The sequence below is a fragment of the Pristiophorus japonicus genome, chromosome 3 (assembly GCF_044704955.1).
Source record: "Pristiophorus japonicus isolate sPriJap1 chromosome 3, sPriJap1.hap1, whole genome shotgun sequence".
Taxonomy (NCBI): domain Eukaryota; kingdom Metazoa; phylum Chordata; class Chondrichthyes; family Pristiophoridae; genus Pristiophorus; species Pristiophorus japonicus.
In genome coordinates, this window is record NC_091979.1 from 220212562 (window position 1) to 220229034 (window position 16473).

A 16473-nucleotide genomic window follows, 5' to 3' on the forward strand; every position below is an offset into this window, starting at 1 on the left:
CCCCCGCTCCCTACTCTCCCCCCCCCCCCGCTCCCTACTCTTCCCCCCCCCCGCTCCCTACTCTTCCCCCCCCCCGCTCCCTACTCTTCCCCCCCCCCGCTCCCTACTCTTCCCCCCCCCCCCCCGCTCCCCCCCCCCGCTCCCTACTCTTCCCCCCCCCCCCCGCTCCCCCCCCCCCCCCCCGCTCCCTACTCTTCCCCCCCCCCCCCGCTCCCTACTCTTCCCCCCCCCCCCCGCTCCCTACTCTTCCCCCCCCCCCCCGCTCCCTACTCTTCCCCCCCCCCCGCTCCCTACTCTTCCCCCCCCCCGCTCCCTACTCTTCCCCCCCCCGCTCCCTACTCTTCCCCCCCCCGCTCCCTACTCTTCCCCCCCCCCGCTCCCTACTCTTCCCCCCCCTCCCTACTCTTCCCCCCCCCTCCCTACTCTTCCCCCCCCTCCCTACTCTTCCCCCCCCTCCCTACTCTTCCCCCCCCCTCCCTACTCTTCCCCCCCCCGCTCCCTACTCTTCCCCCCCCCCCGCTCCCTACTCTTCCCCCCCCCCCGCTCCCTACTCTTCCCCCCCCCCGCTCCCTACTCTTCCCCCCCCCCGCTCCCTACTCTTCCCCCCCCCGCTCCCTACTCTTCCCCCCCCGCTCCCTACTCTTCCCCCCCCCGCTCCCTACTCTTCCCCCCCCCGCTCCCTACTCTTCCCCCCCCCGCTCCCTACTCTTCCCCCCCCCGCTCCCTACTCTTCCCCCCCCCGCTCCCTACTCTTCCCCCCCCCGCTCCCTACTCTTCCCCCCCCCGCTCCCTACTCTTCCCCCCCCCGCTCCCTACTCTTCCCCCCCCCGCTCCCTACTCTTCCCCCCCCGCTCCCTACTCTTCCCCCCCCGCTCCCTACTCTTCCCCCCCCGCTCCCTACTCTTCCCCCCCCGCTCCCTACTCTTCCCCCCCCGCTCCCTACTCTTCCCCCCCCCGCTCCCTACTCTTCCCCCCCCCCGCTCCCTACTCTTCCCCCCCCGCTCCCTACTCTTCCCCCCCCGCTCCCTACTCTTCCCCCCCCGCTCCCTACTCTTCCCCCCCCGCTCCCTACTCTTCCCCCCCGCTCCCTACTCTTCCCCCCCCGCTCCCTACTCTTCCCCCCCCGCTCCCTACTCTTCCCCCCCCGCTCCCTACTCTTCCCCCCCCCGCTCCCTACTCTTCCCCCCCCGCTCCCTACTCTTCCCCCCCGCTCCCTACTCTTCCCCCCCCGCTCCCTACTCTTCCCCCCCCGCTCCCTACTCTTCCCCCCCCGCTCCCTACTCTTCCCCCCCCCGCTCCCTACTCTTCCCCCCCCGCTCCCTACTCTTCCCCCCCCGCTCCCTACTCTTCCCCCCCCGCTCCCTACTCTTCCCCCCCCGCTCCCTACTCTTCCCCCCCCGCTCCCTACTCTTCCCCCCCCGCTCCCTACTCTTCCCCCCCCGCTCCCTACTCTTCCCCCCCCGCTCCCTACTCTTCCCCCCCCGCTCCCTACTCTTCCCCCCCCGCTCCCTACTCTTCCCCCCCCGCTCCCTACTCTTCCCCCCCCGCTCCCTACTCTTCCCCCCCCCGCTCCCTACTCTTCCCCCCCCGCTCCCTACTCTTCCCCCCCCCGCTCCCTACTCTTCCCCCCCCGCTCCCTACTCTCCCCCCCCCCCGCGCCGCTCCCTACTCCCCCCCCCCCCCCCCCCCGCCGCTCCCTACTCTCCCCCCCTCTCCCCCCCCCCCCCGCTCCCTACTCCCACCCCCCCCCCCCCGCTCCCTACTCTCCCCCCCCCCCCCGCTCCCTACTCTCCCCCCCCCGCCGCTCCCTACTCTCCCCCCCCCGCTCCCTACTCTCCCCCCCCCCCCCGCTCCCTACTCTCCCCCCCCCCCCGCTCCCTACTCTCCCCCCCCCCCGCTCCCTACTCTCCCCCCCCGCTCCCTACTCTTCCCCCCCCCCCCCGCTCCCTACTCTCCCCCCCCCGCTCCCTACTCTCCCCCCCCCGCTCCCTACTCTCCCCCCCCCCGCTCCCTACTCTCCCCCCCCCCGCTCCCTACTCTCCCCCCCCCCCCGCTCCCTACTCTCCCCCCCCCCGCTCCCTACTCTCCCCCCCCGTTCCCTACTCTCCCCCCCCCCCCCGCTCCCTACTCTCCCCCCCGCTCCCTACTCTCCCCCCCGCTCCCTACTCCCCCCCCCCCCCCGCTCCCTACTCTCCCCCCCCGCTCCCTACTCTCCCCCCCCGCTCCCTACTCTCCCCCCCCCCCGCTCCCTACTCTCCCCCCCCGCTCCCTACTCTCCCCCCCCCGCTCCCTACTCTCCCCCCCCCGCTCCCTACTCTCCCCCCCCGCTCCCTACTCCCCCCCCCGCTCCCTACTCCCCCCCCCCGCTCCCTACTCCCCCCCCCCGCTCCCTACTCCCCCCCCCCCCGCTCCCCCCCCCCCCCGCTCCCTACTCTCCCCCCCCCCCGCTCCCTACTCTCCCCCCCCCCGCTCCCTACTCTCCCCCCCCCCCCGCTCCCTACTCTCCCCCCCCCGCTCCCTACTCTCCCCCCCCCGCTCCCTACTCTCCCCCCCCGCTCCCTACTCTCCCCCCCCCCCGCTCCCTACTCTCCCCCCCCCCCCGCTCCCTACTCCCCCCCCCCCGCTCCCTACTCTTCCCCCCCCCCCCCGCTCCCTACTCTTCCCCCCCCCCCCCGCTCCCTACTCTTCCCCCCCCCCCCGCTCCCCCCCCCGCTCCCTACTCTTCCCCCCCCCCCCGCTCCCCCCCCCCGCTCCCTACTCTTCCCCCCCCCCCCCCGCTCCCCCCCCCCCGCTCCCTACTCTTCCCCCCCCCCCCCCCCGCTCCCTACTCTCCCCCCCCCCCCCGCTCCCTACTCCCCCCCCCCCCCCGCTCCCTACTCTTCCCCCCCCCCCCCCCCCCCCCGCTCCCTACTCTTCCCCCCCCCCCGCTCCCTACTCTCCCCCCCCCCCCCCGCTCCCTACTCTTCCCCCCCCCCCGCTCCCTACTCTTCCCCCCCCCGCTCCCTACTCTTCCCCCCCCTCCCTACTCTTCCCCCCCCCCTCCCTACTCTTCCCCCCCCCCCTCCCTACTCTTCCCCCCCCCTCCCTACTCTTCCCCCCCCCTCCCTACTCTTCCCCCCCCCTCCCTACTCTTCCCCCCCCCTCCCTACTCTTCCCCCCCCCCCTCCCTACTCTTCCCCCCCCCTCCCTACTCTCCCCCCCCCTCCCTACTCTTCCCCCCCCCCTCCCTACTCTTCCCCCCCCCCCCGCTCCCTACTCTTCCCCCCCCCCGCTCCCTACTCTTCCCCCCCCCGCTCCCTACTCTTCCCCCCCCGCTCCCTACTCTTCCCCCCCCGCTCCCTACTCTTCCCCCCCCGCTCCCTACTCTTCCCCCCCCGCTCCCTACTCTTCCCCCCCCGCTCCCTACTCTTCCCCCCCCGCTCCCTACTCTTCCCCCCCCGCTCCCTACTCTTCCCCCCCCGCTCCCTACTCTTCCCCCCCCGCTCCCTACTCTTCCCCCCCCGCTCCCTACTCTTCCCCCCCCGCTCCCTACTCTTCCCCCCCCGCTCCCTACTCTTCCCCCCCCGCTCCCTACTCTTCCCCCCCCGCTCCCTACTCTTCCCCCCCCGCTCCCTACTCTTCCCCCCCCGCTCCCTACTCTTCCCCCCCCGCTCCCTACTCTTCCCCCCCCGCTCCCTACTCTTCCCCCCCGCTCCCTACTCTTCCCCCCCCGCTCCCTACTCTTCCCCCCCCCGCTCCCTACTCTTCCCCCCCCGCTCCCTACTCTTCCCCCCCCGCTCCCTACTCTTCCCCCCCCGCTCCCTACTCTTCCCCCCCCGCTCCCTACTCTTCCCCCCCCGCTCCCTACTCTTCCCCCCCCGCTCCCTACTCTTCCCCCCCCGCTCCCTACTCTTCCCCCCCCGCTCCCTACTCTTCCCCCCCCGCTCCCTACTCTTCCCCCCCCGCTCCCTACTCTTCCCCCCCCGCTCCCTACTCTTCCCCCCCCGCTCCCTACTCTTCCCCCCCCGCTCCCTACTCTTCCCCCCCCGCTCCCTACTCTTCCCCCCCCGCTCCCTACTCTTCCCCCCCCGCTCCCTACTCTTCCCCCCCGCTCCCTACTCTTCCCCCCCCGCTCCCTACTCTTCCCCCCCCGCTCCCTACTCTTCCCCCCCCGCTCCCTACTCTTCCCCCCCCGCTCCCTACTCTTCCCCCCCCGCTCCCTACTCTTCCCCCCCGCTCCCTACTCTTCCCCCCCCGCTCCCTACTCTTCCCCCCCCGCTCCCTACTCTTCCCCCCCCGCTCCCTACTCTTCCCCCCCCGCTCCCTACTCTTCCCCCCCCGCTCCCTACTCTTCCCCCCCCCGCTCCCTACTCTTCCCCCCCCCGCTCCCTACTCTTCCCCCCCCCCGCTCCCTACTCTTCCCCCCCCGCTCCCTACTCTTCCCCCCCCGCTCCCTACTCTTCCCCCCCCGCTCCCTACTCTTCCCCCCCCGCTCCCTACTCTTCCCCCCCCGCTCCCTACTCTTCCCCCCCCGCTCCCTACTCTTCCCCCCCCGCTCCCTACTCTTCCCCCCCCGCTCCCTACTCTTCCCCCCCCGCTCCCTACTCTTCCCCCCCGCTCCCTACTCTTCCCCCCCCGCTCCCTACTCTTCCCCCCCCGCTCCCTACTCTTCCCCCCCCGCTCCCTACTCTTCCCCCCCCGCTCCCTACTCTTCCCCCCCGCTCCCTACTCTTCCCCCCCGCTCCCTACTCTTCCCCCCCCGCTCCCTACTCTTCCCCCCCCGCTCCCTACTCTTCCCCCCCCGCTCCCTACTCTTCCCCCCCCGCTCCCTACTCTTCCCCCCCCGCTCCCTACTCTTCCCCCCCCGCTCCCTACTCTTCCCCCCCCGCTCCCTACTCTTCCCCCCCCGCTCCCTACTCTTCCCCCCCCGCTCCCTACTCTTCCCCCCCCGCTCCCTACTCTTCCCCCCCCGCTCCCTACTCTTCCCCCCCCGCTCCCTACTCTTCCCCCCCCGCTCCCTACTCTTCCCCCGCCGCTCCCTACTCTCCCCCCCCCCCCGCCGCTCCCTACTCCCCCCCCCCCCGCCGCTCCCTACTCTCTCCCCCCCCCCCCCCGCTCCCTACTCCCACCCCCCCCCCGCTCCCTACTCTCCCCCCCCCCCGCTCCCTACTCTCCCCCCCCCCCCGCTCCCTACTCTCCCCCCCCCCCGCTCCCTACTCTTCCCCCCCCCGCTCCCTACTCTCCCCCCCCCCGCTCCCTACTCTCCCCCCCCCCGCTCCCTACTCTCCCCCCCCCGCTCCCTACTCTCCCCCCCCCCCCCGCTCCCTACTCTCCCCCCCCCCCCCGCTCCCTACTCTCCCCCCCCCCCCCCGCTCCCTACTCTCCCCCCCCCCGCTCCCTACTCTCCCCCCCCCCCCCCCGCTCCCTACTCTTCCCCCCCCCCCCCCGCTCCCTACTCTTCCCCCCCCCCCCGCTCCCTACTCTTCCCCCCCCCGCTCCCTACTCTTCCCCCCCCCGCTCCCCTACTCTTCCCCCCCCGCTCCCTACTCTTCCCCCCCCCGCTCCCTACTCTTCCCCCCCCCGCTCCCTACTCTTCCCCCCCCCGCTCCCTACTCTTCCCCCCCCCGCTCCCTACTCTTCCCCCCCGCCCCCGCTCCCTACTCTTCCCCCCCCCCCCCCCCGCTCCCTACTCTCCCCCCCCCCCCCCCGCTCCCTACTCTCCCCCCCCCGCTCCCTACTCTCCCCCCCGCTCCCTACTCTCCCCCCCCGCTCCCTACTCTCCCCCCCCCCCGCTCCCTACTCTCCCCCCCTCCCTACTCTTTCTCTCCCCCCCCCCCCCCCCGCTCCCTACTCTCTCCCCCCCGCTCCCTACTCTCCACCCCCCCCCCCGCTCCCTACTCTTTCCCCCCCCCCCCCCCCCCCCCGCTCCGCTCCCTACTCCCCCCCCACCCCCGGCTCTCTACCCCCCCTCACTGAATGTATCTAATGCATTTTATTACAATTGGTTACTTTATGTTTTAATTACTTTGTTTCATTTCTGTTAAAATATGGAAAATTACCTTTTTTTTCACTTGGATATAGTCTTCACCGTTGGTGGGAAGGAAAGTTTTTGCAAAAATTGGACATGGACATCGCACTGGTGAAAGAGAGGGGAGTGGCAGGACTGTCCCACTGACCATGCATCTATTGGAAACCAGCAATTATGAAGAGGATTGGGTCGAGTCAGTTGTGAAGACTCCTGATGCCAGTGAGGTGGTTCCTGAATCTCCAGTGACTATAGCAGATGCTTTCACTGTTCCTGAAACACCAGTTAGTGAGATTGCATCACGACCTAAGTTACTGATGCCCAGTGTGGTGACACCTCTCTCCTCCCACACCCGTCGTCCCAGGTTTCGCCAATCAAAGGAAGATAGCAGAGTTAAAGTTCAACTTTTTTCAAACAGTGCAAGTACTGAAAATGTGAAACCGTTTCCACGACACAGTGCTACTGGCAAGACTAAGAGGCAGGGTCCGTTGAGGGATTGTACAACTTTTTGTCCTGTTAAGCTGTTCGGGAAGAGATCTGCTGCTAGCCCTGATGAGGTGCCCAGATCGAAGAAGTGGAAATCAGCCCCGGTGAAGAAGGCAGATGGGCCCAGGGCCCAGGACCCACAGAGCTCCTCTGATAGCCTTCTGGAGGAATGTCTAATGGTTATTAACCAGGCCACCCCCCGGTCACAGCTAGGCAACTTTGTGAAGAAAACTGTGAATGGAAAACTCCAAAATGGGAAGACAAGACAATGTGGGAGTCATGTTTTGAAGTCGCTCTCTTCTCCAAACTGTGTATATAAAGGTGCCAAACTCTCTGTTACTGCGAGGAACAAGCTGAGGTCCCTGCAGTTGCCCACATCTACAACTCTGTTAAGAAATCCCTTCAAGAGAATCGATACAAAACTGCAAAATTGTGATTCGGTGTTCGTTCAGATAGCTAGAAAAAAATACAGTGACTGCAGTGAAAGGGATGGAGACTTGAGCCATGTTCAGTCCACAGTGTCAGTGGGCAAAGCTTGGTTAGAGTCACTGCCAGCAACGAGGGAGGTAAAGACAGTGAAAATCCCAGGCACACCTGTGAGACATGACTGTGAACAGCACGATGGGAGCAGTGAACCCGACCGTGTCGATTCAGAGTGCAGAGACTTTGAAGAGGAACACACTGAATGTGTGGAGGACAAAGGAAGCGCTGAGACAAGAGATTTAGAGATGGGGTCTTCTCACCAGCTGTCAAACCAAACCCAGCTCTCAAATGCTGCAAAACAATCCGACAACTCACGAGAAGCAAAGGACGGGAGCTGCTCACAGAGTTACACCAACGCAGTGGAGAAGCCGAGCTCCTTGAGGTACAGCTGAAAAGATTTATTTGTGTCATTCCAAAAGTTGAATGATTGACCTTTCCTCTCAGCACTCTGTCACAATCTATCTGTAGAGATTTTATTAGCACAACTTAGCTTCCAGTTCGATTTGCTTTCCATGTCCTGACTGCTAGGTTTAATCAGCAGATGGGGATACTGTATATAGTACAGAGCAGGCCTGGTGTCCTACACACACACACACAAACTGATCCCTGAACCAAGCCCACATGTGTGGATTCTGTTTGCCCAATATGGAGTGTGCTCACACCCTGTAGGGAAATAGGAAATCTAAGTGCAAGTGAGTTACGAGTCAAGGATGTACAGGGTATTGTTGGGAGTTTAACTGGGTGACACTATGAGTGCGGACTACACAACCTCTGCAATCCAATTGGCCAATCCCACAGACTAATACTCCTCAATCACCCCTCCCCCGAATAGTCATCCCAACCTCCTTTCAATTTACACACACTCCTGGGACGGTGCATTCCGCATTCCACATTTTCACCTCTGTAAAGTAGTTCAATTTAAACAGTGCATCTCACCACTCCTAAACTTGGGCCAATATTCATGTTTCTAAAGCTTGACAATCTCAAGCACATTATTCAGGTTCAAGTTATCTATTTCCTTCAAATTATAAGAACATAAGAAATAGGAACAGGAGTAGGCCATACGGCTCCTTGAGCCTGCCCACCATTTAATACGATCATAGCTGATCCGATCATGGACTCCGGTCCACTTCCCTGCCCGCTCCCCATAACCCCTTTATAAACTCTTCCCCCAGATCCTCCTCATTCCCCGGGCTCTGTTCAGCATCAGTTTGATGCTTTTTCAGGGCCTGGATATACTTGCTATAGAATGGAGACTGGAATTGTATCCAGTGCTCCAGCTGTGGGATACCAGTGTCCTGAATTTTATCCAGTGCTCCAGCTGTGGAGTACCAGTGGCCTGGATTTTATCCAGTGCTCCAGATGTGGGGTGCCAGTGCCCTGAACTGGATCCAGTGCTCCAGGTGTGGGATACCAGTGCTCCAGGTGTGGGGTGCCAGTGCCTTGAACTGGATCCAGTGCTCTAGGTGTGGGGTGCCAGTGCCCTGAACTGGATCCAGTGCTCCAGATGTGGGGTACCAGCGCCTTGAACTGGATCCAATGCTCCAGGTGTGGGATACCAGTGCCCTGAATTTGTGCTTTACCCCTCGGGCTATACATCCCAGGATCCTGTTGGCTTTCCTCATGGTTGCCACACACTGCACCAGTGGTTTCAATGTGGGTGGGGTGGGGGGGGGGGGCAGTTCCAAGCAGGCATTCTTTACACACATTCTTTGACACTGAGTGGTGGCAGGCTGTTAAACTGGAGTGCCTCATAGCTTAAGCCTGATCCTTGTCCAACTTAGACTTTCCAGGAGGGTTCATTGACCTTGAATCAGGAGCAGGACAGGGGTGTTGAGAGTAATTGCAAAGCCCCAGACCGGGAATTATTCAGGTCAGGTATAGTTCAGGATGCATACCACAGAATTTACCCAAATACTTCAGACTGCCGTCTGCGAGGGCACTTCCACCATACTGGAACACAAAGACTTGAATTTATAAAGCGGTTGTCACAACTTCAGGACATCCCAAAATGCTTCACAGCCAATGAAGTGTAGTCACTGTTGTAATGTAGGAAACACAGCAGCCATTTTGTGCACAGAAAGCTCCCTCAAATAGCAATGTGATAACCAGGTAGTCTGTTTCTTTTAAATGTTTGGTTCCCTCTTCTTCCAATCGTGCAGTGGATCTTTTGTGTCCACCTGAGAGGGCATACCACTTAGTTTAACATCTCATCCAAAAGATAGCACCTCAGACAAATGTCATAGAATCATAGAAATTTACAGCATGGAAGGAGGCCATTTCGGCCCATTGTGTCCGCGTCGGCCGACCAAGACCTATCCAGCCTAATCCCACTTTCCAGCTCTTGGTCCGTAGCCCTATAGATTACGGCCCTTTAAGTGCACATCCAAGTACTTTTAAAATGCGGTGAAGGGATTCTGCCTCTACCACCCTTTCAGACAGTGAGTTCCAGACTCCCACTACCCTCTGGGTGAAGAAATTTCCCTCATATCTCCCCTAAACCTCCCCCCAATTACCTTAAATCTATGTCCCTTGTTGACCCCTCTGCCAAGGGAAACAGGTCCTTCCTATCTGCTCTATCCAGGCCCCTCATAATTTTATACACCTCAATCAGGTCTCCCCTCCGCCTCCTCTGTTCAAAAGAAAACAGACACAGCATCTCCAATCTTTCCTCATAGACAAAATTCTCCAATCCAGACAACATTCTTGTAAATCTCCTCTGCACCCTTTCCAGTGCAATCATATCTTTCCTGTAATGTGGTGACCAGAACTTCACACAGTACTCCAGCTGCGGCCTAACCAATGTTTTATCCAGTTCAAGCATAACACCCTTACTCTTGTATTCCATGCCTCGGCTTATAAAGGGTAGCCTTCTGAACTACCTTTTCTACCTGGCCTGCTACTTTCAAGGATCTGTGGACCTGCGCTCCAAGATCCCTTTGTTCCTCTACACTTTTTAGTATTGTACCATTTAATATGTATTCCCTTGCCTTGTTAGACCTCCCCAAATGCATTACCTCACACTGGAGGGTGAGGAGTGGTCCCGAAGGGGAGGGGGTCGGTACTGGAGGGTGAGGAGTGGCCCAGGAGGGGGGGGGGGATTGGAATGGAGGGTGAGGAGTGGTCCTGGAAGGAGGGGGGAATGGAGGGTGAGGAGTGGTCCTGGAAGGAGGGGGGAATGGAGGGTGAGGAGTGGTCCTGGAAGGAGGGGGGAATGGAGGGTGAGAAGTGGTCCTGGAAGGAGGGGGGAATGGAGGGTGAGGAGTGGTCCTGGAAGGAGGGGGGAATGGAGGGTGAGGAGTGGTCCTGGAAGGAGGGGGGAATGGAGGGTGAGGAGTGGTCCTGGAAGGAGGGGGGAATGGAGGGTGAGGAGTGGTCCTGGAAGGAGGGGGGAATGGAGGGTGAGGAGTGGTCCTGGAAGGAGGGGGGAATGGAGGGTGAGGAGTGGTCCTGGAAGGAGGGGAGAATGGAGGGTGAGGAGTGGTCCTGGAGAGGGGGGATGGGACTGGAGTGAGGCGTGGATCCGGGGGGAGGCCAAGAGGGTGAGGAGTGGACCCGGGGGTGGGGTTACTGGAGGTGAGGAGTGGACCTGGAAGGGAGGGGCAAGGGGACTGACTGGAGGGTGAGGAGTGGACCCAGGGGAGACTTGCAGATGCTGAGAGGGTAAAGTAGTCGTTTTGACTGGCAATCACATTTTGTAATTGTTAGCGAATTTCCCGCAGTTAAGGCCGTAACAAAGGGTTGTTAGTGCCTCAACAATAACCTCTGCATGATTCAGGTCCGAGTGGTTTTAAACGAGCTTTACTATACAGCAATAACAACAACTTATATTTATATAGTGCCTTTAATGTAATAAAACACTGACTAATAATGGTATTGTTTTTATATATTACATTAAATGGCAAAAAATGAATTCAACCTGTTTCCTCACCATATCCATCATCATCATAGGTAATCCCTCGAAATCTAAATGAGTTCTCAGGTGACTGTACAGTCCAAAACGGGAATTACAGTTGTTGAAGGGTGGGGAGTCTGGTTTGCCGTGCGCTTTTTCCGCTGTCTGCGCTTGGTTTCTGCATGCTCTCGGCGACGAGACTCGAGGTGCTCAGCGCCTTCCCGGATGCTCTTCCTCCACTTAGGGTGGTCTTGAGCCAGTTCAAGTTCATACTTAGTTCCATATCCAGTTCAAGCTGATCAGACTTGTTATCTTTCATGGGTCACTGTTACAGTGAATGGGCTTCCCACTGCCCTGAGAGCGCTCTAACTTTCGGAGGGAACAGGTTGGATTCTTATACCTTGAGCTGCACATTCTCAAATCAATATCCCACCAAGTTGAGGTCAGGCTGAGCTGTTTACACAACGTCCTAATCGTTATTATTCTCTCCACTTATCTGTGTCTGGTTCTTTATATGTTCTCAATGCCAGCCCTCCATATGGCCTTGCATGTCCTGGATTCTGGGGAGGTCCCAGCGGATTGGAAAACCAAAAATGTAACACCCCTATTTAGAAAAGGAAGCAGACAGAAAGCAGGGAACTATAAACCAGTTAGCCTAACACCGGTTGTGGGGAAAATGCTGGAGTCCATTATTAAGGAAGCAGTAGTAGGACATTTGGAAAAGCATAATTCAATCAAGCAGAGCCAGCATGGTTTGATGAAAGGGAAATCATGTTTGACAAATTTGCTGGAGTTCTTTGAGGATGTAATGAGCAGGATGGCTAAGGTGGAACCAGTCGATGTGTATTTAGATTTCCAGAAGGCATTTGATAAGATGCCACACAAAAGGTTACTGCACAAGATAAAAGTTCATGGGGGTTGGTGGTAATATATTAGCGTGGATAGAGGATTGGCTAACTAACAGAAAACGGAGAGTAGGGATAAATGGGTCATTCTCAGGTTGGCAAACATTAACTAGTGGGATATTGCAAAGATCGGTGCTGGGGCCTCAACTATTTACAATCTATATTAATGACTTGGATGAAGGGACCGAGCATAATGTAGGCAAGTTTGCTGATGGTACAAAGATGGGTGGGAAAGCGAATTGTGAGGAGGACACACAAAATCTGCAAAGGGATATAGACAGGCTAAGTGGGTGGGCAAAAATTTGGCAGATGGAGTATAATGTTGGAAAATGTGAGGTCATGCACTTTGGCAGAAAAAATAGAAAAGCAAATTATAATTTAAATAGAGAAAAATTGAAAAGTGCTACAGTACAGAGGGACTGGGGGATTGTTGTGCATGAAATACAAAATGTTAGTATGCAGGTACAGCAAGTAATCAGGAAGGCAAATGCACTGTTGAACTTTATTGCAAGGGGGATTGTGGTGATAAAAAAAAGAAGCTTCTCTCCTTCAAGGTGGACTAACTGATATAGTTAATCAACACATCGCCTTTCTTCCACTGTACAACGACCATGGAAGTGAACACACGAAATCCCAGGTTCAACCGGCTTTTATTACGAGCACATGAAGGTTCAGTCGTGGAACCTCTGAAATACAAGAGGTTTCAAGTACAATTTATACAGGTTTTGGAGAGGAGCACCCGCCGACAAAATCCTCGATAGGTCTAATTCTATCAGCGAAATTACATCGACTCTTATCAGACAGGCTCTGAGTGGTACATGCAACTGTCCATCTCTCATCATTGTTTTGTTCCATTTTGCCCTCTATCCCAGTCTATCTGATGCCTTGTGTGGCTGTACTGGCTTCTTTATCTCTTCCTCAGGGACTTTTAAACAAAACTGCTGACTTCGGCTGTTGAAGTGTTACTAAGGTTAAGCTATAGTTTAATGTGTATGTGTGCTATATCTATATAAGCAAGTGTTACATACATAGGCAATTTATAAGTTCACTACCTTCAGCATAATTCTGACCCTCTCTTTGCAACCTTACAATTTATCCCTTACAGGGATAGACTATAAAAGCAGCTACAGGGTATTTGGTGAGGCCACACCTAGAATACTGCGTACAGTTTTGGTCTCCGTATTTAAGGAAGGATATACTTGCATTGGAGGCTGTTCAGAGATGGTTCATTAGGTTGATTCCGGAAATGAGGGGGTTGACTTATGAGGGTAGGTTGGGCCTATACTCATTGGTGTTCAGAAGAATGAGAGATGATCTTATCGAAACACATAAGATAATGAGGGGGCTCGACAAGATGGATGTAGAGAGGATATTTCCGCTGATGGGGGAGACTAGAACTAGGGGGCATAATCTGAGAATATGGGGCCGCCCATTTAAAACTGAGAAGAGGTGGAATTTCTTCTCAGAGGGTTGTAAATCTGTGGAATTCGCTGCCTCAGAGAGCTGTGGAAGCTGGCTCATTGAATACATTAAAGACAGAGATAGACAGTTTCTTAACCAATAAGGGGTTATGGGGAGCGGGCATGGAAGTGAAACTGAGTCCATGATTGGATCAGCCTTAATCGTATTAAATGGCGGAGCAGGCTTGAGGGGCCGCATGGCCTACTCCTGCTATTTCTTATTTCTTATGTTGTTAACTCCCGGTCGGTTGCTTCCCGTAGGCGATCAGGTATAAAAGTTATAAGGGGTCGCCCATTTAAAACTGAGATGAGGAGGAATTTCTTCTGAGTTGTAAATCTGTGGAATTCTCTGTCCCAGAGAGCTGTTGAGGCTGGGTTATTGAATATATTTAAGGTGGAGATAGACAGATTTTTGAGTGATAAGGGAATAAAGGATTATGGGGAACGGGCAGGGAAGTGGAGCTGAGTCCATGATCAGATCAGCCATGATCTTATTAAATAGCAGAGCAGGCTCGAGGGGCCAAATGGCCTACTCTTCCTATTTCTTATGTTCTTATGTTCCTGTTTATTAGCATGGATAGAGAATTGGTTAGCTAACAGAAGACAGAGAATCAGGATAAATGGGTCATTTTCAGGTTGGCAAACTGTAACTAGTGGGCTGCCACAGGAATCAGTTATGGGGCCTCAACTATATTAATGACTTGAATGAAGGGACCGAGTGTAATATAGCCAAATTTGCTGATGATACAAAGATAGATGGGCAAGCAAGTTGTGAGGAGGATGCAAAAAATCTGCAAAGGGATATAGATAGGCTAAGTGAGTGGGCTAAAATTTGGCAGATGGAGTCTAGTGTGGGAAATTGTGAGGTTATCTACTTTGGTAGGAAAAATCAAAAATCAAATTATTGGCCCTGAAATTGGGGCCTCACCGGGTCCACACGAAATGCGTATGGGCCCAGGAAGGCATCGCAAAAGCCGGTTTTCGGCGCGCAATGCGCATGAGCCGAAAACCAGCTTTCCCAATCTGTCTCTTGCCCAGTGAATGTCCTTCAAACTCTTGCGCCTGGTTTACCAGCTTAAGAGTTCTAAAACATTTAAAAAATATATATAAAAATAAAATTTAAACACATTTTTATGATAAAAACTCTGTCCACAAAGGTAAGTTTATTTTAAACCCTAATTACAACACTTAAAAAAAAAAAAAAATCCAAATTTTTTTTTCCCCAACACATTTCATTAACTTTAATTTAAATTAATGTTAAATGTGAGGTGTTTAAAACATTTTTTATGATGTGTTGGCAGGGGTAGGGGGATTCTCATTCATAATGCGAACTCCTACTTACGGAGTTCCCATTATTATGAGTGAGAATACTGTACTTTCATTGGCTGTCCAATGCCATGTGACTCCAGTTTCTCCTTCCGCATCTCGAAGACGTGAATGCGCTGCGAAGCACGGGAAGAGCAGGCCTCGGACCGGGATCGCTGGAGTGCGGAGGAGCAACAGATAGGTGCGCTTCTTTTTTCTTATTTACAGGCGAACGCCCGCGGGAAGACCAGAACCAGGATTTCAGGCCCATTATTTAAATGGAGCGAGATTACAAAATACTGCGGTACAGAGGGATCTGCAGATCGTTGTATATGAAACACAAAAAGTTAGTATGCAGGTACAGCAAAAATTTGGAAGGCAAATGGAATGTTGGTCTTTATTGCAAGGGGATGGAAGATAAAAGTAGGGAAGTCCTGCTACAACTGTACAGGGTATTGGTGAGGCCACACCTAGAGTACTGCGTACAGTTTTGGTCTCCTTAGTTAAGGAGAGATATACTTTCATTGGAGGTAGTTCAGAGAAGGTTCACGTGGTTGATTCCTGAGATGAAGGGTGTTGTGGAGTATTACAAAGATACTCAACACAGGTCTGTTTCGGAGAAAAGAATTGTTTATTTCAAGAACTTGATCAAGGGAGAAACGGTTCTACATGAGTTCAGTAACTCGGTGTCCAACCAGCCGTTCTCACTGAGCAGCTTCCGGCTGCTATTTTTATACATTCAAAATACATACAAAATCATGAAGCATACGCGCGGAAGTTTTCCATTGGTTGTCTCCCCTAACATGTCACAAGTCCTCGCCTACTTGCATCAATTTCATTGGTACATACAATTTCATTGTCATTTCCGTGCGCCCGTTATCTGATTAGTTACGTGCTACATCATTATTTTTCTACGGTTAAGCAACTTCTGTGAACTTCTTCCCAGACAAATGTTTGTCTTCTACTACTATCTCGTCCTTGACTAAATTGACAAAGCTGGGGTGTCTTAATCATTCTTTTGTATCGTTATCTCGTACCATGCTATGTGCTCACTAACTGTTCTTGCAGCTTGTTCTCCTACGATGAGTTTTGTGTTTTTCTATCATATCTGCCAAATACTGCCTTCTTGAGAATTATGCTTTACCATCCTACACTCATCTAAGCTCAGCTACAAACCTTTTAGAAAATACTAATGATTTTAACCCTTTCAAAGGGTTGTCTTATGAAGGAAGGTTAAGTAGGTTGGGCCTAATAATCATTGGAATTTAGAAGAATGAGAGGTGATCTTATTGAAACCTATAAGATTCTGAGGGGGCTTGACAGGCTAGATGTAGAGAGAATATTTCTCCTCGTGGGGGGAATCTAGAACTGGGGGCATAGTTTCAGAATAAGGGGTCACCCATTTAAAACTGAATTGGGGAGGAATTTCTTCTCTGAGGGTCGTGAAGCTTTGGAATTCTCTACCCCAGAGAGCTGTGGAAGCTGGGTCATTGAATATATTTTGGGTGGAGATACAGATTTTTGAACGATAAGGGAGTCGAGGGTTATCGGAAGGGGGCACGGAAGTGGAGTTGAGGCCAAGATCAGATCAGCCATGATCTTATTGAATGGCGGAGCAGGCTCGAGGCGCCAAATGGCCTACTCCTGCTCCTATTTCTTATGTTATGTAACCAGTCCCTTATCTAGGTATAGATTTGAAACTTCAGCATTTTCTGCACATGCTGTGATACTCTGACCATTTAAATCACTTTTTAAAATAATCTAACATTAATAGATATTGGCAAAAAGCTAATTTGTGAGGTTAAAGGGTCGACAGAGGTGAGTTTGGATAGGTCTCATGGATTTCCATGAAGCTTGTTATCTATTTGGTGTATATTCTTCCTCCGCTCCTGAAGGTGCTGATCTTTGGGGTGCTGCTGAGCCTCTGGTATGTTG

At 55.7% G+C, this 16473-nt stretch overlaps 1 protein-coding gene across 2 annotated transcripts in view; it reads left to right on the forward strand.

Annotated features, from left to right (window-relative positions):
* Positions 1 to 16473, forward strand: part of dna2 (DNA replication helicase/nuclease 2) — a 123546-nt gene that overhangs the window by 1044 nt on the left and 106029 nt on the right. Inside the window, exon 2 of one of the 2 annotated variants that reach the window (XM_070876291.1) lies at positions 6061 to 7355. In XM_070876291.1, the coding sequence (XP_070732392.1) occupies positions 6061 to 7355 (1295 nt within the window). Of the gene's footprint in view, positions 1 to 6060; positions 7356 to 14782; positions 14897 to 16473 lie in introns of those variants that run through there. The other variant, XM_070876292.1, reaches the window with a different exon arrangement.